At 45.2% G+C, this 22,575-nt stretch overlaps 1 protein-coding gene across 1 annotated transcript in view; it reads left to right on the forward strand.

Moving 5' to 3' along the window:
• The first annotated feature begins 1,371 nt into the window (after nucleotides 1–1,371).
• Myh13 (myosin heavy chain 13) overlaps nucleotides 1,372–22,575 on the forward strand; it is a 56,072-nt gene continuing 34,868 nt past the window's right edge. The window contains exons 1-16 of the mRNA XM_032912547.1: nucleotides 1,372–1,575; nucleotides 3,099–3,242; nucleotides 3,323–3,479; nucleotides 5,019–5,046; nucleotides 5,137–5,248; nucleotides 6,678–6,770; nucleotides 9,026–9,089; nucleotides 9,186–9,284; nucleotides 9,373–9,476; nucleotides 12,159–12,297; nucleotides 15,914–16,032; nucleotides 17,109–17,258; nucleotides 17,369–17,539; nucleotides 18,256–18,565; nucleotides 20,855–20,928; nucleotides 21,031–21,118. Of these exons, the coding sequence (XP_032768438.1) occupies nucleotides 1,372–1,575; nucleotides 3,099–3,242; nucleotides 3,323–3,479; nucleotides 5,019–5,046; nucleotides 5,137–5,248; nucleotides 6,678–6,770; nucleotides 9,026–9,089; nucleotides 9,186–9,284; nucleotides 9,373–9,476; nucleotides 12,159–12,297; nucleotides 15,914–16,032; nucleotides 17,109–17,258; nucleotides 17,369–17,539; nucleotides 18,256–18,565; nucleotides 20,855–20,928; nucleotides 21,031–21,118 (2,056 nt within the window). The remainder of the gene's footprint in view (nucleotides 1,576–3,098; nucleotides 3,243–3,322; nucleotides 3,480–5,018; nucleotides 5,047–5,136; nucleotides 5,249–6,677; nucleotides 6,771–9,025; nucleotides 9,090–9,185; nucleotides 9,285–9,372; nucleotides 9,477–12,158; nucleotides 12,298–15,913; nucleotides 16,033–17,108; nucleotides 17,259–17,368; nucleotides 17,540–18,255; nucleotides 18,566–20,854; nucleotides 20,929–21,030; nucleotides 21,119–22,575) is intronic.

Consider the following 22,575-nt stretch of genomic DNA (forward strand, 5'->3'; position numbering starts at 1 on the left):
GATATTTCAATGGCAACTCATGGACAGCCACTGCCAAAAGGCCAGATGGGGAAAGAGAACTAGAATGGGCTTGTCCTCGCTTTTAACATAGAGTTTAAGAGATATTCAAGTATTAGCTGTTTAAGAGAATACATGAAGATGAATATGGATGTGTGTGTGTGTGTGTGTGTGTGTGAGAGAGAGAGAGAGAGAGAGAGAGAGAGAGAGAGAGATTTAATTCCACTTTGTTTTAATTATATTTTTTCTCAGTTATAGGAGAATGGGCAGGAAGGAAAAAATGAGAGAAAGGAAAGGAAGATTGATGTGTGGGGGAAACACAAGAAGGAGATGAGGGAAAGGTGCAATGAAGGAAGGAGGCAGACAGGAAGAAGGGGAGTCGCAGGTCCATGATATACATTTGGATGTGGAGACAGGAATTGCATCTTCGTTTTAAATAGGATGAGGCAGGAGCCCAGAGAAGTTAAGTGGCTTGAACAAGGTTACCACTGCAGGGACTTTAAGATGAGTTTTCTAGCTTGTAAGCAGAGAAAACACACACATAAAGAGAAAAGTCAAGAACTGAGATGACTGCTGGGAAGCATGACACGGGGGCTGGAGGGGCCACCTACACATTATGCAGTAGGTTCTACGACAGTGTTGATTAAACACTGTTCCAACCTGAGACTACTATACCCAAGTGGACTTTGTAAACAGTCGTTCTAGGCCCAGTATTATTCTCTCTGTAGCAAGCCCAGAACTCCCTTGAGGATCCTGATACACAGGTTCTGTCTTAGTTGTCTTAAGGTCTGAGATTCCATATTTTCTGACAAACCCCCACCTCCATGGGATAGCTTAAATCAAGAAGATGACGTGACAGTATCTGTCACAGAGAGCACTCTGAACTAACAGCAGCCACATCACCTGGAAACTTGCTAAGAAATGCCAACTTTCAGCTCACTAAATCCCAAAGCAGCTAGTTGAGGCCCAGCTATGAACTTTAACTGGTCCCTACAGGGATCTGACACACGTCGAGATTTGTACTGTTGCACTGGGTCAGCATGCCTTCTGTTAATTACATTGTAGTACTGTGTGAGTTTTCCATTGGCTATCACTGGCATTCCAAAAACTATTCCCAAATTTACATGAAGGCTCAGGGTGGCACTGAAGTCACAGGGCTTAAGCAGGATGAGTCATTTATGAGGTGTTTTGTCTTCTTTACTGAACATGTGCCTGCCGTGAATGGTCCAGCTGATGCTCCCCTAGGCCTGGCTGTAGATCTGAGTCTGCCTCCCCACCACCACCCCCATTGAGTAGCAATGGGGAAGCAGCAGATAAAGTACTTACCCAAGCCCAAGCCTCAGATGTCCCCTGTCTTTTCAGCCCCCTGCAGTCATGAGTTCAGACGCAGAGATGGCCATATTCGGAGAAGCTGCCCCCTACCTCCGAAAACCAGAGAAGGAGAGGATCGAGGCTCAGAACCGCCCGTTCGACTCTAAGAAAGCCTGCTTTGCTGTGGATGATAAAGAGATGTATGTGAAAGGCATGATCCAAAGCAGGGAAAATGACAAAGTCATTGTCAAGACCCTAGACGACCGGGTGAGTCTTGATCTTCAATGATGAATACCACTTACCGTTTGCCGTTCTGTGGTAGAAGTGTTAGAGAAGGTTGCTACTGCTGTTTTTCCTTCTCCCTCTTCCCTCCGAGGATTCGGGCTGTGAGGTGTTTGTGGTGTTTGCTTTGGTGGAATAGGGAAGGTAAAAGAGATTGGTCTACTTAAAAGAAGAAAGTGATGCTGGTTGCTGCCTGCTGGGTCCACTCAAACAAAGCTCTGGGCTATGGAAAATCTTACAGGGCAAGCTCAGAGGAGTGATAGCCACGGCGCCCTCTTTGGTTCGATCCTTATTGGACATCCACCAGATCCCAGCTGTGGTGTCAGTCACTCAGTAAATCTGTCAGTTGTGGAACCCGATTCCCCCAAGTTTACAGTCTAGTGTAAGAGAACGAACACCAGTTCGAAGGCAGGCACAGCAAACAGATCTTGTTTACAGGTTTTACCGTTAAACTTAACCTCTAATTCTAGCTCTTCTCACTGAACTAGGGGGTGGGGGAATCTTATTCTTGGGCTCTTCCCGTCTTCAGAGCTGTGCCCCATTTTCAAACCTTACAGAGAGTCACCCTGGACTGAGTCTGATGGATCACCCAGAAATGAGTGTCAGTCCCTAAACTATCAGGATAGAGAGGCCTTCTTTCTCTCCTGTGGGCTACCTTATGTGTCTCTGTGTAGGCTCAGATATGGGGGTAGAAGGGCCTTCCTTCCTCGTGAACTTTAACCTACACCAGCCAGTCTCCTTCCATTAACCTCAAAGCTCTTCTAAGGACTTTAGTTTTAGGAGAATAAAAGCCAGTAAACCTTCTTGGCTCTCTCTTCTGCCCTACTTTCTGTGTCTCCAGAGAATGAAGTGCAGAGCCAATTATATGCTTCAGTAGGAAGGAAAAGGTGGGAGAAACGCAGAGAGGTGAAATTCAATAATTGTCTCCAAATACTCTTCAGCCACGAACCATCATACCTGTCCAAATGTCTCATGATGACAGTAGAGATACAAGCAATTATCAGAGCTTTGAAGAAGCAGGTGAAAGGAAATGGGGCATGAGATTGGGCACCTGAGTGGAGCTCTGGGGGTTTCTTTCTAGAGACAACTTTAATGAAGACATTCTATACGAGCAGGGCATCAAGGCAGGAAAGCCCAGAACACGTGAGAAAAGTTTCTTAACATTTGTCTCGTCACAGCACTCAGAGCAACAGGTTAAAGCAAGGCGACTTCCCCTGACTTGGACTATCCTAAGCTCTATCTGGCAATTCCAAGTGCCAACCGCTCTTTAGCTTTACACACCTGATGCCCCTTCTGGGCACGCACAATGCCAGGCTGTGTGGGGGCACCAGACCAGAATCAGGTTAACCAAAGAGTTATCACTAAGTCATCTCTGGACATGGAAATGACCCATGAAGTTGTTGCAGCAATGTCCTAACTGTGCTGCAGTGTCTCACTATGTCGCCTGCCCCAGGAGAGAACAGGTTAGTGGCGTTGAACCCATCACTTGCTTTTGTTCTACCACCCAGGAGCTCACTCTGAACAGTGACCAGGTCTTCCCCATGAACCCCCCTAAGTTTGACAAGATCGAGGACATGGCCATGATGACCCACCTTCATGAACCCGCTGTGCTGTACAATCTCAAAGAGCGTTACGCAGCCTGGATGATCTACGTGAGAGTCTTTTGACTTCTTTCTATTTTGCTCCCTCTCTGAGGAAAAACAAGATCCATAATCTTTTGAATCTCCTACAGACCTATTCAGGCCTCTTCTGTGTCACCGTCAACCCCTACAAGTGGCTGCCAGTGTATAACCCAGAGGTGGTGACAGCCTACAGAGGCAAAAAGCGTCAGGAGGCCCCGCCCCACATCTTCTCCATCTCTGACAATGCCTACCAGTTCATGTTGACAGGTGAGTGAAGCCTTTGATTCGGATGATTATAAGGCATGACTGACTAACTACTTGAGCCCTTATACACTCCACTCATCCAAATAATACAGTAGTCAGCATGAACTTGGGGGCCTCAAATGGCCTGAGGGTGAATAACCAAAGCCATGGCATCTTTCATTACAGTAGTCATGATGAAGGGTGAAACCCAGGGTTCTGTCAGAAGCATTCTAAACCTGTGCTCACTTTGGGGGAGTTGAGGAACACAAGGACAGTGCCCTTCCATATCCCCAACATACCCTGCTATGGGTACACTTAAACTGGAAACACCAACCACTCAGGGAATGCAAAGTTGGAGAGATGGGTAAAGCAGGCTTCTCTTACCTTCCCAAGAAGTAGATGCATGGTGACATTGCCACACCACTATACCTACCACCACTTGTCTGTTCAACTTTCACCCGACTTGACTTGCCACAAACAGAGAAAATGAGCTGCTATGATCAGAAGAGCCTCAAGAAGTAAATGATGCCTTTACAGTCCTCGTCATTTCTCCAATGTCTTTCCTTTACATGAATTGAACTTACACTTTTAAAGGGAAGAGTCACATGACTGTTTGTGTCAGCTTGCTATGGCCACTATGACACAATGCCACAGGCTGGGCATCTTAATGAGAAATACATTTGCCTCACTGTTGCAGAAGCTAGTGGTCTGAGATCCAAGATGCCATTGGGGTTGATTGTTTGTAAGGATCATGAGAAAAGATGTATTCGACTTGCTCACCCTGCTTCTGTGCTTTGTAAGCAACCTTTGGTGTTGCCTGCCTTGTGGAGACGTCCCTTCCTCTCTGCCTTCCCTTCCCTTGGTGTTCTCTCTATGGTGCACACCTTCATTTCTTCTTATTCTGCAGAGACACCGTGATGTGGTGTTGTATGTGGTGTTTATGAGCACATGTCTTCATTTTTTTCCCTACGCTGCAAGGGCACAGTGATGTGAATCAGGCCTCAGCCTGATCCAGTCTGATCTCATCTTTAATAACATCTGAGTCTCGTTTACATTCTACCTCCAAATGGGGTCACACTTGGAGTTTCTGAGGGTTAGAACGTCAATATATGACTTTTCAAGTGCCACGATTTGCCTCACACGCTCTCATAAATGAAAAATCAGTCTTACTTTATGCAAGTAGAAAACCAAGACCAAAAAATTGAAATGACATTCAATCAGCTGAAGGCTGTGGCCTCTCAGTAGCTCAGGACCCAAGGCTCGCTTCCCTTGTTAAAAGCAATGTGAGAACATCGCAGCAAGGAGTTCAGATCTACAGACATAAATACCCTTAGCACTGTGGGGATCAATATTCATTTCCAGGCTCCTGCCCATGTCCAGCATCCCACTTTCAGGAATCTGCATGAACTCTCTCACGACGATTAGACATGCCCATGCCTCACCCCTAGCAGACAGCGAAGTCAGAGCCTGTGCTCTGGGAGTCCCGGTAGGGTTGCTTGTTTTCAAATGTACCTGTTCTGTTGTTACTTGTGTGATTGGTTTGGCTTCTTTCTGTTTTTCTAGATCGAGACAACCAGTCCATCCTGATCACGTGAGTAGCCCATGTTCACACCAACATGGTCTTGGAGCCCGCACACCTCCTCTTCTGCTTTCTTTTATCCCATTTATTTTTAATTGACAGAGGAGAATCCGGGGCCGGGAAGACGGTGAACACCAAGCGTGTCATCCAGTACTTTGCAACAATTGCAGTCACCGGGGACAAGAAGAAGGAGCAGCAGCCAGGCAAAATGCAGGTAAGGAATAAGATGTGTCAAAGGCTTGTTAGAATAAATGTGCATGAAATATTAGGTGAATGCCATGGGTATGAAGGATGTACAGTCAGGAGACAGCTCAATAGACCAGCTTCATTTATTCATTTTTGGTCCCTTTGTGGTTTTATATAGAAGAGTTCTCATATCGATGCATACACATTTTTCTATAGCTGAAGTATTCTCCGGTTCTCTGAAAATGCCAACCAGGATCCTACAACTCAATTTAATTCTGACGCTACCTTCAGGGACATAACGGCACATCCCACAAATTAAGGGCTCGGGCTCACAAGCCCCAGTTCACACTACCTGTGCATCTAGCCAATTTCTTAAAAGTCAGGAGTTCCTGCAATCTCCTCTGTGGCTGGAGGGGCTCACAGAACTTGGGAGACGTGTCCCTTAAATGTATTGATTTATTATAAAGGACAAAGCTCGGGAACACTCAGAATACCACACTGGAAGAGAAGTCTGCAGTTCCGACCTTTTATAGACCTGCCAACTTCCAGCCCCTCTCTGGGTTCACCAGTCTAGACTATGTCTAAACCCCACTGGTTAAGGAGCCTCACAAGGGTTCCTCTAGTCAGCCATCAGTGACCAGCTCAGACTTCACTCTCTCCCTCTAAACCCCCAACCTTCTAATCACGTGAAGCCCTTGTCCTGAGGCTTCAGTTCCCAGCCACAACACATATAACACCACATCACACCACACCACACATATCACACCATACCACACCACACCACACCACACAACACCACACCACACCACACCACTTCAGAAACCCCAAGAGTTTTAGGTCCATGCCAGGAAACTGAACGAAGACCAAGGTACGCATCTCGGTCTAAATCACAGTCAAGCATGAGATGGTGCTGTCTATGTGGACAGCAACAGCTGAGTGATCTTGACCAACTTCAAGGCTCCCTTTAGAGAACGATTAGTGGTAACACGGGTTTTCAAAAGAGAGCACACTTCAGAATCACCAAGAAGACTTCTTAACAAGACTCGTGAGCTTTCAGGCTTACAATTTCTAGGTGACTTGGTCTCGGGTGCAGCTCCTCCTGTTTTACTGAAGGGCACGTTCAAACAAAACAAAACAAAACAAAATGACCCCTGTGATTTATAATAAAGCATCCGTACAAAAGAAAGCATGTTGAAATGGTGGGGGGGGGGGCTATGTTCCAGTCTGGAATCTGCCACAGCCAGAAGTCATTCCAACGCTACCCTAACAAAAGACTCTTCAGGTGGGAGCCACAGAACTCCTTAAGACGATGATCCACACATCAGCTCTGACAACTGGCAGATGTCAGGGGTGGCATCCCTTCTAGGACTCTGCCCAGAGCACCCACTGTTTGCATTTACTACCCATCCCAGAAGATAGCCCAGGTTCTCCCCATTCCTCTCTTTGCTTGTTACTAGGGAACGCTGGAGGATCAGATCATCCAAGCCAACCCCCTGCTGGAAGCCTTTGGAAACGCTAAGACCGTGAGGAACGACAACTCCTCCAGATTTGTAAGAGCAGATTGGTTTTCAACTCCCCACCCAATTGCACCCATCTGCTAAATTCTAGATGTGAAAATTCGCTGCAGAGACTAAGATACACTGAGCCTTGGTCTACCCTTACAAAATTCAGATCGATTGATCCGAGTATAGTTAGGAAGGTTTTGGCTTATTCCTGGCAAAAAAAAAGGGGGGGGATTTAACTGTCTGTCCTTAAGTAGTGAACACCCCTTCACAGCATGCTGATGTCACTGAAGTCTCCATGAGTAAGGAGAAATCACTTATATCAAATTGGCCTCTGTAGGTGGGAGAATATGTTTTTAAATGTCTCTGACCATTTGAGGTCCATATGCACATTTGAGGAAGCTACAACAAGAATTTGTATTTATCACTTTCTCTTTTGCCTCAAGATAGGGTTTCTCACTGAACTAGAAGCTTTCCATTTCAGCCATCGTCCTAGCCAGCAACATCACAGGATCAGATTATCTGTGTCCCACAATGCTGGGGTAACAGGCATTTGGAGTCATGCTTCTTGTTTTGAAGCATTTTTAAAATGAAAAAGTTGGTTGACTTAGTCACAGAAACCTCAGTATGACTTAAATTAGTAAACTTGACCTCCTCCAAGTCAGGAGGCCCTCCCTGGAAGGAGGGGCCAGCTAGTGAAGGCAGGAGAGGAGACTAGAAACTGAGAAGGTCTTGATATTGACAATACTAAAAGATATAGTCCACTATCCAGAATTTCACTTAATATTAGCTCAACTTATTACTCTCATGCTTGCAAATTAGTAAACACTCATTCCTCTATTTAAATGTCTTGGCCAAAGGAACAGCTGCTCAGAGGCGAAGCCCCAGTGAGGCTCCCAAACATGAAAGTGGATAAACATTCCCCACACTTCACTAGTTGGGGAAGTTCTAGCTCACATCCCATAACCTTCTTAGAAGGACTGAATGGGTACTGATTAGAAAGCTGAGGCAACTCTCAGAGACTGTGGCTCTGAGCCCTGGCTATCCCTTCCTTGGCTATACCCCTTGCTCTCAGCTCACTGCCCCATGCACACCTGGCTTCCTGGGTACACAGCTGAACCCTGCCCTTTGCTAGGGGGTGCGGGCGTCTGTTACACACACCCAGATCAGGTTGGTTATTGGGTTGACCTTTAGTGAAGATAATGCCTATGGGAACATAGTACACTCTTAGTCATGAGGCCTCTTCACTTGGCCCTGATTTAGAGTAACAATCACATCTGTCTACTCTACCATCCAGACATTTCCAAGCTAAAAGGTGATGTCCATTTTCTTTCATTAAGTTGCTGAATATTGTACTGAATCATGAAGACTTCTCTAAGTTTTCGTAGATTATTCATGAAACTCTGAGAAATGTTTGAGAATTGAACACATTGCAGACCATAGAAGGAAACAAATATGGCAAGACTTTTGCCCTCAGATTCGCTCCTAGTGTAGTAGAGGACCTGTTAAGTGCACAATATAAGAAAGGAGTACAAACATTATGCCTGCTACTGTTCTAAATTATACACGATACAATTTCATAACTAAGTCATATAAATAACACGCGAATATTTTGTTTCACATTTGGTATATAGTGTTTTACATACATGTGTGTGTGAGAGAGAGAGGGGAGAGAGAGAGAGAGAGAGGAGAGAGAGAGAGAGAGAGAGAGAGAGAGAGAGAGAGAGAGAGAGAGAGAGAGAGAGAGAGAATGGGATAACACAGATCCTGAGTTATTTATTTGGGAGCCAGGGAGACTGGCCTGGGGCAGAGCCTGGAAGACGGATTTGCCATTTGGAAATAGCATGTAAAACTGAAGTGAGAAATCTTAGAAGTAGCCCCTAGAGGCAAAACCGAAACCAGAAAGACAGCTATGGATTTTAAGGTGTTAGGAAGAGTGTGAGAACCCAGGGATGAGGCAATTAAAACAGACACAGTTCCAAGCAGAGAGTTGAAAAGTGAAGGAGGAATCAATCAATACTGATCTGGCCCAAGCAGAGAAGTCAGGAAATGAGCCCATAGTTTTCCCCAGAGTTGCAGGAACAGGGATGCAGTTCACTTTGAGTAGAACTCTCATGGCCTTGGAGGACTCACTCTGGGAACATGTGTGTCAGGGAACCAGAGAGGAAGAAAGTATCTGCGTTTCTGCCATCTCTCCCAGCCACACCTCTCTACCTACTTCCTACTCATTGATGGTAGCACCTCTCACAGAATCAGAGGCAGCATCAATAAAGTAACTCGTTTGTTAACCTGTTATTGGACAGGGGAAGTTCATTCGGATTCACTTTGGAGCCACAGGGAAGCTAGCATCAGCGGACATCGAAACCTGTGAGTCTGCACAATGTATAAAAACGGTGCTCAGCTAAACACATCTCTCAATATTTTGCAATCATTTGATTGTTGTTGTTGTTGTTGTTACCTTAGATCTCCTGGAAAAATCCAGAGTGACCTTCCAGTTATCCAGTGAGAGAAGCTATCACATTTTTTATCAAATCATGTCAAACAAGAAACCAGAACTAATTGGTAAGCTTCTTAGCTTCTTGACCAGTAGTGAGAACAGTACCCAGATTGAGTGCTGCCTGAAGGGTTAAAGGGTCTCCATCTTTCACAGACTTGCTTCTGATTTCGACCAACCCCTTCGACTTCCCTTTCGTGAGCCAAGGCGAGGTCACAGTAGCTAGCATCGATGACAGCGAGGAACTGTTGGCAACTGATGTAAGCATGTATTTATTTGTTTGCTAGCACGTTACAGAGTTCATGAGCTGAGAGGCATCCTAGTGAGCTCATGGGAAACTGGGGAATCCACAGGTACTAGATGGTTAGACTCACAGGTTGCCTCCTCCACTGCCACATCACAATGTTTCAAAATGGGATCCGCAAAGTACTACAAGGCAGGTTACCAGTTCTATTCTTTGCCATTTTGATATGAATCTCTTTTGCATTATTATGTGTGTGAACATCAGTCAGAAGTCTTCATATTGCAGAAGAGTACAAAGCAGGAAAAAGAGACCCTCCTCTCTGCAGTGGCCTCTCCATTTCCCTTTCTACCTTCATCCTAGACTCGCCCCAGGCATCTACATCCTCAGCACACAGGGCAGACATGTAACCTGTATCTTCGGGGATTCCCTGCAGATCTAATCACCATAACAGTAATAACTAAATGTGCTGAGCATGGACACATCACAGAGACCACTGACTTTACTTCTTTTATTCAGTTAAGTCCTAAAACCTATTCCCCCACTTTATGAATATGGAAAACTTACTCTTAGAAACTTAAAAGAAATACACAACTTGCCTGAAGGTCTGTCTGTAAATGTAAACATATCTAAACCCAAGTTTGCCCAACCAGGAGTGGAGTGCTTCTCCATTCTTCCTGGCCCCACCCTCACAGAAGCTTCAAAGGCTATAGAAATGAATCTTATCCTTCATCGGGGCACATCTAGCACCCAGCATCCTTAGCTTTATTCTGTGATGTTTCCATGTAAAACCAATTGTCTAAAGCAAGTAGAGATTTTTCATGATCAAATAAACCAAAGGTAATGGTTTCCCCAGTCTTCTTCTGTGAGCACTAAGAAGAGTCAGGTTAATAACTGGTGCTTCAGCCTCAGAGGAAGGAGCCCCTACAGTGTCTATGGCAAATTAGTGTTCTGACAATCCTTACATCTTCTCCTCAGACACTCGCATCCTTTCTATGGCGTGTCATACTCTTTGCCTCACTCACCTGCGTGCTTTAAGGATGCTATAGACTATACTGCCTAAGTCAGTACAAATGACACACAGTTGTATTATTTTTGGTTGTGAGCCTAGCCTTTAATGGCTGAGCCATCTCTCCAGCCCACACAGTTGTATTATATAGTCATGAGGGTAGATCATACATGTTGGCCAAAGGCAGCTGTGGATGTGACCCAACACGAAATCAGAAACTTGCTCTTAAAAGTATCAGGTTATTTTGCCTTAAAAAAATGTTCAGTTCTCAAACATAAAGTTTGTAGATTACAACATCACATCCATACCTGGAATATACCTGGAAAGCAGAAAAACCTGCACAATGTGCTTAGTACAGTGAATTTCCCCCTCAAATATTTTCAGTTGTTGGTGATTGAATCCACAGATGTAGGCCCATCTTCACACCAAAGGTTTCTCATGTCTATGCCTTCACCCTCCACTGTTCTCTCTGCTGGAGCATATCTCTTGAGTGGCAGTTAATAGCCTAAGAGAAGAATGCCTTTAAGGGGATTGTGTTCCCAAGAGGTTCCCCCAAAAGTAACACTCTCTATTTCATTAAATATAGAATTTAACGAAAGGGTCTCACAATCTCCTGGAACCCCTCACTGAAACTAGCTAGGGACCACTGAGATAAGATATGCAATCAAGGACGACTACCATGGCCCCAGGACCCTTCATTTTGCTAGATCCTTGCATGGGCTCTTCGTGTTCACAGTGGAGGGTCATCCTAGAAGTGCCTCACTTCTTCAGTAACATCCCTCTGGCTCACTGGGTCTATCCTACCAATTCCAACATCTCCAGATGTATTTCAGCCCTACCCAAGAACATGTGTGGGCTGAAAACCTGCTACATAATCAATGTGCACACCCCACAGAAGAACATTTTTAAACATCATTTATCACTTGTCATTTTATTAGGCTTTATGGTAAGAAGATGGGCAAAATAGTTTTGAAACCAAATCATCAAACACTGGATCCAGACTAGCTCTTGGCCCCACCCCATAGCATCCCCTCTATAGGACCCTGGGCAGGTTCTCATCTTCAGAGAATCCTACTTCTTCATCCACGAGTCTGTATATTTACAAAATATGTGAGCATTAAGGGTGCACACTTACATACTTACATATATACATGCTATAAACCTACAAGGTATTCATGCAGACTTAGTAAGATAAGATACCGATAGTGCCTCATCCAATGCCTTATATAAAAGGGGGGGGGTTCTGCAAAAATGTGCCCTTTGATCATCTGAGAGTTGGTAATATCTCTGCTGACCTTCCGTCCCAGGTCTAATATTCTGTAGTGAATTTACTAAATAACAGACCACACTGGGATTCCCATGTTACAACAAACCAAAAATTTTGGACATTATTCCTCTATCACTGTCTGTGCAATTTTCTTCCTCCAGCATCACAGAGTGGTTTCAATACCCTCATCCAGAAAATAACCTAATTTATATGTCGTTGGAGAGGTTACAGCGAGTTCTTATCTAATAAAAGAAAATGAATACTCCATTTTCTTCCCATAATCTCCACTCACCTAAACAAACATATTTATAAACCCAGATCTTAGCCCTTAACTTGACACGTCACACATTCATCCACTTGGGTGAGCAAATGCTGTTTCATCTGATACACAATACAGATCCCTGACTCCTTTTTGTCCCTTCTAGAATGCCATTGACATCCTGGGCTTCAGCCCAGAGGAGAAAGTTGGGATCTACAAGCTGACAGGGGCTGTGATGCATTATGGGAACATGAAGTTCAAACAGAAGCAGAGGGAGGAGCAGGCAGAGCCAGACGGCACGGAAGGTAACTGCCTCTGAGTGTGTGTGTGTGGGGGGGGGGTGAGTCCACACCCAAATCCATGTGTGTCCCAAGCCTGTGTTATGTGAGATACACTTTGTTGCTCTTCCAAAATTATATGCCCTGCATTTGAGTTGCCCAAGGTTTGTCATGAATTCATGTCTTTAAAGCAGTCCACTCCTTTCATTAAGACTTACAGTGTCAAATCGTCATCTACTCTCATCACCAAAATATGCTTGATCTTTGAGGTGGACTTGAGTGGAAGACTAATGCTAAGTGGACTTCACTATCTCTTTATGTATACTAACATTGATCCCCAGAATACTGTCCTGTTAATTTGAACTTAAAATGGAAAAACTTCTGCTAAAAAGGAAGTCAAGTTTGCTTCCTCCTATTGTCCCCACCCTGACATCTACTGAACTTGACCCTGAAGCAAAAACTAGTGACCAAGTCTCCCCTTTAGTAATTCTCACCTGGCTGCTGACACACACTCTTCCTTCACAGAAAGCCACACCCCGACATATCCACAGAAATCCGAGAAATAAAACTGAGAGTAGCAGGAAGAGAGGAGAGGCAACGAAACTCACAGCATTCTGTGTGACCTATTCTTTGGACATCTCTTCTCTCACATGCATCCTAAAATATTCCTTGAATACATGGGTGAATAATCATGGGTCACCCCTAAAAATCCTTCCTATTGACTCTATCTCCAGTGTACAAATCCAGGTTGGTTAAGTTTGGAGACCTCAAGAAGGCTCTCTAGGCATGGCTTAAATGGTAGGAAGATCTAAATGACCTTATCAGCATGCTGTTAAGGCTCACCTGATTTGTTTCTATCTGCCTGGATTAATCTTCCTTTTGTCATCTGAAAGCCATCTGATGAGCAGCATTATCATGGGTATAATAGACCGCCATATTCATAGATTCCCACCTACACTCAAGAGGAAGATCATACAAGATGTGTTCCAGAGACACGTGTCTTGGGAACCCTCTTAGAAACCTGTCTACCTCAGTGGCACATGATGGGAAGAGATACCAAATTCAGAACAGGAATCATGCTCACCTAGGATAACTGTGGAAGGCTTCTTGGAGTAGGGGACAGTGAATTGGACTGTGAAGGAGGGGTAGGATTCTGAAAGATGTGGGGAGAGAGATACACACTGAGCTAAGTAAGGATACAAGAGAAATAATGTGGTGGGAACTGAGAGCTGGTCTGTTTTGGCTACAAGGGGAAGTAAGAATGTGGTACATTTGCATTTGGCAAACTATATAAGCCAGTGACACCCCACATAGAAGGGCAATTAATGAGTCAGCAGTCAGCCTATCTTAAGCAGGGAACCTTAGAGAAAATGCACCAGGGTCTTCAACAAGTGTGGATTGCATAGAAACATGTTCTGGTAGAGTTCCTGACCTCCTTCTTGCCCTGCAAATCTTGTGCCTCGGGTTTCAAACAGAAAGAATCCCCACAAAAGAGACAGTGAAGAACTTAGCCAAGGCATGAGCACCTCAGATGATAGCAATCTGAGTTACCATAGAGAGTAGTCATGGGAGCTCACTGAACACCAGGCATGCCTCCTGGGAACCCTAAAATCCCAACGCTGCCAATATCACCCCAATTCTGCAAAGGACAAAACTAAAGCTTAGAGAAGCAGAAAATCCAGATCCAGGCAGTCCAGACTGGATCCAGGTAATCTGATCCTAGAGTCCCAGACTCTTTGCTGCTGTAGTGTTTCATGGCTGTTGGAGGCAAGGGCAAGGCCAGCAATTTGAGGGCATGAAATGAACATGGACTTACCAAGGCTAAGAGTGGCTGATGATGAATAACTAACTGGTCCTGATCACCCAAATGGGCATGGAGTGAAGTGTTCATTTGGCATTTGATTAAGTGCTTACCAAATACTGCCCTGGATTTGAACGAACCTGTCTCCACAACCAGCAAGAAGATGAGAGTCACAGGCCGGGAAAGTCAGCCTTGGGGAAGCATTGCTCTACCTTCCTGATGGGTTCAGCTGGCGTCAGTTAATGTGCACAGCTTAAATGAATGTCTCTGCAGGCCTCACTTGGCATTGTGTAGGCTTAGAAATCAAGGAATGCCTATAACTCCCATGTTCCAGTTTGCTTTCTGTTGCTGTGATGAAAGCCACGACTAAAATCAACTTAGAGGAGGAAAGGGTTTCTTGGCTTACAGGTTAGTTCACCTTTGAAGGAAGCCAACCATCAAGGCAGGAATATGTCGGCGGGATCTGAAGTAGAGACATGGGGGAAGCCACTTGCTGGCTTTCTTCCTGGCTTGTGTTCAGCTACTTTCTGACAACTTAGGACTATGTGCTTAACGGTATGCCATGCCATCCTCATCAATTTGCAATCAAGCAAATGCCCCCGCCCCTGACCAATCTGATAAAAGCAACGCCTTGTTGGAGGCTACTGCGTCCAAGGAGTCTCTAGTTTGTGTCAAGCTGACAGAAACTAACCCTGACCGGCACACACACTCCTAACAGCGAGTGAACTCCCCTGTGTAAACTGTGGAAGTATCTGTGCACTGATGTACATACTGTCCAATGTACTGTGAATTATCTCTAGATGACTTTAACATCTACTACAATGTAAATAGTCGTGCTATATTGCTAAGTGCAGATGCAATTTCATTGTTATTGTTGTCGTTTTTCAGATAGGATCTCACTAAGTAGCCCTGGCTAGTCTAGAATTCACTATATAGACCAGGGTGGTCTGAAATTAACAGAGATCCACCTATCCCTGCCTCCTAGGTACTGGGATTAAAGATGTGAGCTACTGTCGCTAATAATGCATTTTTTAAATATTACATTTATTTTGGGGGTGTGAGGGAGTTGTACACCAGGGTCCATGTAGTGAGGTCTGAGAACAACTCCCAGGATTCAGTCCTCTCCTTTCATTGTGTGAGTCCTAGGACTCAAAGTCAGGTTATCAGGCCTGGCAGCCAAACCCTCACTTGCTAAGCCATCTAACAAACTCAAACTTAATTCTTTTTTTTTTTTTTTTTTGGTTCTTTTTTTCGGAGCTGGGGACCAAACCCAGGGCCTTGCGCTTCCTAGGCAAGTGCTCTACCACTGAGCTAAATCCCCAACCCCTCTTAATTCTTTCTCTTAGCATTTTCAACTCATTGTTGGTGGGACCCACGGGTGTTACAATGTAACTAACAGCCTTTTGGGTTTGGGGTTGTTGTTGTCGTCGTTGTTGTCATCGTTGTTGTTTTGAGAAAGGATCTCTCTAGGTAATCCTGACAGTCCTGGAGCTTGCTGTATAGACCAGGCTGGCCTCAAACTCACAGAGGTTTGCCTGTCTCTGACTCCCAAGTGCTGGGGTTGAAGGAGTGCACTACTGTGCCCAGCTGATTAATGTGTTTATGAAGTTGAAATATTTGTAGGTCAAAAACCAGTCAAGATGTATACTGTCTGGCATTTGGCTCAACAGTAGGGCATTTGCAAGCTCAAAACCTTTACCGACAAGTCCATGCCTGTTACAGAGAGGAGAATACAGAGACATCACAGGAAGATTGAGAGACATGTTTCTGGGAGGAGCCTGGGCTAACTGGATAGCCCAGTGGCTTCTGTTTCCTGTAACACCATGTCTCCTCTACCTTCAGTGGCTGACAAAGCTGGGTACCTGATGGGACTGAATTCTGCAGAGATGCTGAAAGGACTGTGCTGTCCAAGAGTGAAGGTTGGAAATGAGTATGTCACCAAAGGACAGAATGTCCAGCAGGTATCGGATTCTCAGAATCCCGTTGACTGGGACGGCTTGATTTTTTTTTTAAACTGGGTATTTCTTGTTTACATTTCAAATGTTATTCCCTTTCCTGGTTTCCTGTCCATCAGCCCCCTAACCCCTTCCCCTCCCCATCTATATGGGTGTTCCCCTCCTCAGCCACCTCCCCCCACTACTGTCCCCCCACAACAATCCCCTACACTAGGGGTCCAACCTTGGCAGGACCAAGGGCTTCCCCTTCCACTGGTGCCCCAACAAGGCTATTCACTGTTACATATGAAGCTGGAGCCCAGGGTTCATCCATGTATATATATATAGTCTTTGGGTAGTGGTTTAGTCCCTGGAAGCTCTGGTTGGTTGGCACTGTTGTTCTTATGGGGTCGCAAGCCTGTTCAGCTCCTTCAGACCTTCTAACCATATCTGCAGCAGTCTTCTGGGTACATTCAGAAAGTTGTGTGAAACAGACTTCAGCATCAAACTGGAAATTATCCTTAGATCTCAGGGGTAGCCCAAGAAGTGCAGACGCGGGCATGCCCACTCCTGCAATGAGGGCAGGTAACTAGGAAATGAAGGCGAGGTGGCCTCTCTCTGACTCCTTTGCAGCTGCAAATGCTATTATCTTTGTCTCTATTGTCTTTGCTAAGTAAGGTCCCTTTGCCCCTCCTGTCTGAGACCTCCCTCAGAACTCTCAACTTTACACCTCCGTATTTCTACTTTCAACCTGAGATCCAGACCAGTGGCTTTTGATTCCAATTCCAAATTCTATAAAGGGATATTAATTCATCCAATCTACATCAAGAATTCTCTGATTGGAACACAACAAGGGTTGGAGTCATGTTCTCAGCCATGGCTGTTAAGAAACAATGTTTTTAGAGGAATTGTTATCAGAAAAAGGAGAATATCATGAGCTAGATGTCTTTATAGTATTTAATAAAACACTGACCGATGTGAAATTGTCAACATTTAATTACTTTTGGCCATCATGATGTCAATTTCATGCTTCAACCTAACGTGACCAGTGAGCGTGGACTAATGAATTAATATGAATGTTAAGTGGATGGTCCTTTCTCAAGGTGACCAACTCAGTGGGCGCCCTGGCCAAAGCTGTCTACGAGAAGATGTTCCTGTGGATGGTCACCCGCATCAACCAGCAGCTGGACACCAAGCAGCCCAGGCAGTACTTCATTGGGGTCTTGGACATCGCTGGCTTTGAGATCTTTGATGTGAGCTGTTTGGGCAAATGACTGGCTTATTCTGTCTGCTTAGCTCTGGTCCCAAAGTCATTCGCATAGATTTTTCAGACTTAAGCTCTTTCACATTTGCACCCACCCAGTTCAACAGCCTGGAGCAGCTGTGTATCAACTTCACCAACGAGAAACTGCAACAGTTTTTCAACCACCACATGTTCGTGCTGGAGCAGGAGGAGTACAAGAAGGAAGGCATTGAGTGGGAGTTCATTGACTTCGGGATGGACCTGGCGGCCTGCATTGAGCTCATCGAGAAGGTAGGGATGCTCCTTCCTTCTTCCATGGTTGGCACCTGTCTCTGTCTGGTCATAGATGGAGATCTCTAATACCTCTCCCTTTCAGACAGCTGGAGTCTTCCTTGCAAAAAAGGTAAGCTTGGAAAAAGGAAGACTCAGAAGGCACTCAGAACTGTTCTCACAACTAAGGAGGTGCCTGAGTGGTTAAAATATAAGACCACAAGCATGTCACTGGATTCTGCACATGCACGGTGGCATCTCTTACTTACTGGCATGCCCCAAAATTCAAAAAGCAGAGACCAGGAGCATTGGTATTCCTAGTGGGAGGTTACTGTGAAAATAAGGAATTATGTTAACTTTTAATAAGGACTTCGATGCTGAGCCAGGGGATAGATTCCTGTAATCCCAATGCTCAGGGGTCTAAAACAGAAGGCTTATGAGTTTCAGACTAATCTACCCAGCAAGAGTCCATTCTTTGTATCTACCACTGTTCTGTTACTACATCTCTCTCTCTCTCTCTCTCTCTCTCTCTCTCTCTCTCTCACACACACACACACACACACACACACACACACACACACACACACAGGAACCTTGTTTTCATGGCTCACAATCCAGTGCTCTCAGCAGCACAGTGACGGCACCAAAGGAGTTCTCTCTGCTTTCTCCAACCATGGAACCACTAGCATGGCTTCTCAACTGTAAAGACACCATCTCTGTCATCCTTTTTCTTCTAGCCAATGGGCATCTTCTCCATCCTGGAAGAGGAATGTATGTTCCCCAAGGCGACAGACACCTCCTTCAAGAACAAGCTGTATGACCAGCACCTGGGAAAATCCAACAACTTCCAGAAGCCCAAGCCTGCCAAAGGCAAGGCGGAGGCCCACTTCTCCCTGGTGCACTATGCGGGCACCGTGGACTACAACATCGCCGGCTGGCTGGACAAGAACAAGGACCCCCTGAATGAGACCGTGGTGGGGCTGTACCAGAAGTCCTCTCTGAAGCTCTTGTCCTTCCTCTTTTCCAACTACGCAGGAGCAGAAGCAGGTAATGTTCTTTTTCCCTCATGGAAAACTCCGTGCACTCACTCACACACTAAAGATGCTCATACATCAGACACACAACATGAGCTTCTCTCACATTTGCTCTTGCCTCCATTTTTCTTCTTCCTACTCCCAGTGTTCCTCTTAAAACACGAAGCCCTGTGGAGTTAAAATGGACCCTAAGTGGACAAGTTGGTCAGTAATCCATTGCTCCATGAGCTTCTTTAAATTAAGATGTAATTGAAATACAATATAATTAGTATTTTAAAATGTAGTGGGTGTATATGTTTGTAACTCTGAGCAATCGTCACTACTATCCAATTTAAGGACATCTTATCACCCCTGTAATCCATATGCAGTCTCTCACCGTTCCTGTCCCCAGAGCCTGGCAACCTCTGCTCTACCTCCCATCTCTCTCTATGGACTATTTTCTCAAAGCTGACCAGGGTTTCTGTGACCTCACTTAGGGGTGCTACCAAGACTTTACTACAAGGGTGTATGTGGCTATGGAACTCCTGTATAGCTGAGGCTAGGTTGAGGGTGTGTTTGGCCTCTTCTGGAAATTTCATAGAAATGGAATCAGACATGAGAAGGTCTTTCACTCAGGCTTGATATTTTCAAGGCTTGTGCCATGATGTAGCAGTATTAGTTCTCGATTACTTTCCAGAGACAGTAACATCCCACTGCATGGGTGGGGGTAGTCTTCGCCTTGTCTCTGTAGTCTGTGGGTATTTGGACTATCTCTGCTTTCTGGCTACAGTGAATAGGACTTCAGTGAGCATGTGTATGTGCTTATCTGTTGTCAGCGACAAGAGTATACACCTAGGACTAAAAATGCAGGGTCACATGGTGTATACAGGGTCACATGGTGTTTGCAGGGTCACATGGTGTGCAGGGTCACATGGTATATGCAGGGTCACATGGTGTCCTCGAGTCTTTCCCAGTTGGTGCTGTAGCCAAGCAATAACTATGTTTATTTGTCTGAGACCGGGTTTCACCTTATAATTCAAGTTAGCCTAGAATTCAGTTTATAGCCCAGCATGTCCCAAACTTACAATCCTCCTGCCTCAAATCCCCATATGCTAGGATGCAGGAGTGTGCTGCCATAGCCTGCCTCTATGTCTAATCATTTGGGAAACTACAGAAGTTCTCAAAGTGGATAAAGAGCAGCCGGACCAACTTCCAGTGTTGCTAGTCCCTTCACGCTCTCTTTACTAACAGGTGTGGTGCAGTAAACAATTGCCCAAGATATAGTTTTAAAATACTGATCATTTAAATGTGCACGTTTATTAATTTCTTCAATTTAAAATGAGTGGAAGATAATCATTTAGTAGACAACAATATAACACTATAAGAGTTAATGTCTAGTTATATTTTGGGCTGAGAATTGTAATAAATGAGCAAAATTCGAATTTCTGAGTCCGACCCGGGCACTGTCTCTTAGGGACAATGTCACTTAGCAACAGTGTCGAGACATTATTAGAAGAATCCATGGATGGATACGGATCTTTAAAAAAAAAAGGCTTTCTGACCTTCCCTCCCTGACCCAAATATACACTCCTGCCAGCCTCATACAGAGAGGCAACGTGACAGAGTATAAGAAAAAGAGAAGGAACATTTTCCTCAAAGCTGAAGCAAGATTAAGTCTCAGAGGCTAAATAGGAAAGACAGTCAATCACTAAACTTAGACCAAACATCACTGACTTCAAACTGAGACAAGAAATTAGGTGGTTTCTCCCAGAAAAAAAAAACTGGAATAGACTACAGAATATTTGTGAGGAAAAAATATCATTTCGTCCTTTTCAGTTTCTTCCTAATGAAGGCAGATTCCAGGATAATGAGGCCCATTCCTACGATCCCAGCACTGGGGTAGTAGAGGCAGAAGGATTGCTGCAAGTTCAAAGCCAGCCTAGGGTACATAGCAAGACCCAGTCTCAAAACCAAAAAAATAAAATTATGAATAATAAAAGGGGTAAACACATGAGAGAGATTCCAATCATGAAGAAGAATGCCTCAACCCATTTGACTAAATGTCAGATTCCCCATGAAGAGGACTGTCTCCCTGCACCAAGACTGTGTATTATGCTCTCAGCTAAATGTCACCTCAGCCCACCCCAGCCATTAGCATAGTGATAAGGTTGAGTATTCCCATGTCTGGGCAGCTTAGGTGTGAGCTGAGAACAGCCCAACAGAACTTGGGCCAGTGCAGCCAATACTCTTGTCACTGGGTACAGATCCTGCCCCTAGGCCCCCAGCATTGCTCCTGACCCCAGCTCTGTGTGTCCCTCTGCAGGTGACTCTGCAGGAGGCAAGAAAGGCGGCAAGAAGAAGGGCTCCTCTTTCCAGACCGTGTCGGCTGTGTTCAGGGTACGCGGTTTCTCTTTTGGCGCCTTCCTCTTCCACGTGTTTCTCTGCCCAGTAAAATGGCAAGCGCTGAGAGAAATGTGCTTGCTTTTATCTGTATCCCAGGAGAACTTAAACAAACTGATGACCAACCTAAGGAGCACCCATCCTCACTTCGTGCGATGCCTGATTCCCAATGAGACCAAGACTCCTGGTGAGTGACTCTCCCGAGGAGTGGTTATTTGAAGAGAACAGGACTCACTAAAACGTGTGCAAAATTCCTAAGGTTGGGTTGGAAAGAGGAGAGGAGACGGTGGCTCAGGAAACCATTTAAAGTTCAGAACATGGGCACAAAGGTGCACACTGCCAATCCCAGAGTCCCTAAGGCTGAGGCAAAAGGTTGTAGTTTGTTATCGGCTGAGGCATCGCAACAAGACCCTGTCTCAAAACCCAAAAGGGAAAAAGAAAAAATGAAAAGCAGGTTCGACATATTCATACCAAGGCAATACAGGACTATGCATGGGCCGTCTGGAGAGCGCGTCCATAGGGCTGGGCGCCAAGACAGCACGACCCCTGGCGGAGCTCAACTCAAATTCCTAATAAGCTTCTGTGAGAGGGACCTGGGACAACAGAATCTAGCCTCTGCTCTGTCACTGCCTTTCAAAATACCCACAGTATCCTGTCCCACCATAAGATTCTTCTGTGGAGTTTTAGAAAAGGCCTCTGTCTTGCATGGCCCCTGCCCTGATGGGACCATCACAAGATGATGGTCTTTAAGTTTTCTTCCAGATGCTGTGTTCTTCTGCCTTCCTCCCTGCCCTTGACTCTCCAGGAGCTATAGCCTTGACCCTGTCTGCTTGCCTCAGACCACAACAATGACATGCCCAGGGGCTCCTTTCCACGGGCTCAGGGCTGCTTTCCTCCTGTTACTCACATCAACTCATACCTATACCTTCTGTGGTAGAAGCTACTATTCTCCATATTCTACAAGTGAAGAAGTAGAGACATGTTAGATTTCAAGAAATTCCTTTTTCCAAAGTCCAGCATTTAGACAAAAGTCCTGGCTTTTAAGAAGATAGTTTCTGCCTGCTGAGAGGAGGCGTCATTCTCCTTATCTATGGCAAAGGAGACTGGATGGATAGCTTCCCCATTAACTATGCCTGGGGTACTAACTTGACAATCAAAGTGAGTCACTGCACGTTGGTCTCTCTCAGCACTGGATGTACTGTTAGAGAGTCCTGGCTCCTCTTAGCACTTCTCACCCTACCCCAACCTCCTGAGGCCCTGAGCCTCACTTCCCTTCCCCTAGCTTCTTGAACTCATCTATAACCCAGCCATTTTGACTAGCATTCACTTGGTCTCTTGGCTTCTTGGTCTCTGGGTTTCCAGGGAACTCTCTTCGCCCCCTCTCTCTTCTCTTCCTCTCTCGCTCCCCAAGCTCCATGGCCCAGTTCAGTCTGCTGGCCAAGTTCAGTCTGGACCATTCCAGTTCTGTGTCTCTGCTCTCCCTCCCAGCTACAAAACATCTTCTTATCAACTCACATCTGGGAGCATCAGGCCCTTTTTTTTTTTTTAAGACACAGAAGGTCCCCTTTCATGCATGCAGTCGGTAAACAGCACAGTTGGGATTTGAACCCGTAGGAATCACATTCATGTATTGAAATATACTGT

The sequence above is a fragment of the Rattus rattus genome, chromosome 9 (assembly GCF_011064425.1).
Source record: "Rattus rattus isolate New Zealand chromosome 9, Rrattus_CSIRO_v1, whole genome shotgun sequence".
Taxonomy (NCBI): Eukaryota; Metazoa; Chordata; class Mammalia; order Rodentia; family Muridae; genus Rattus; species Rattus rattus.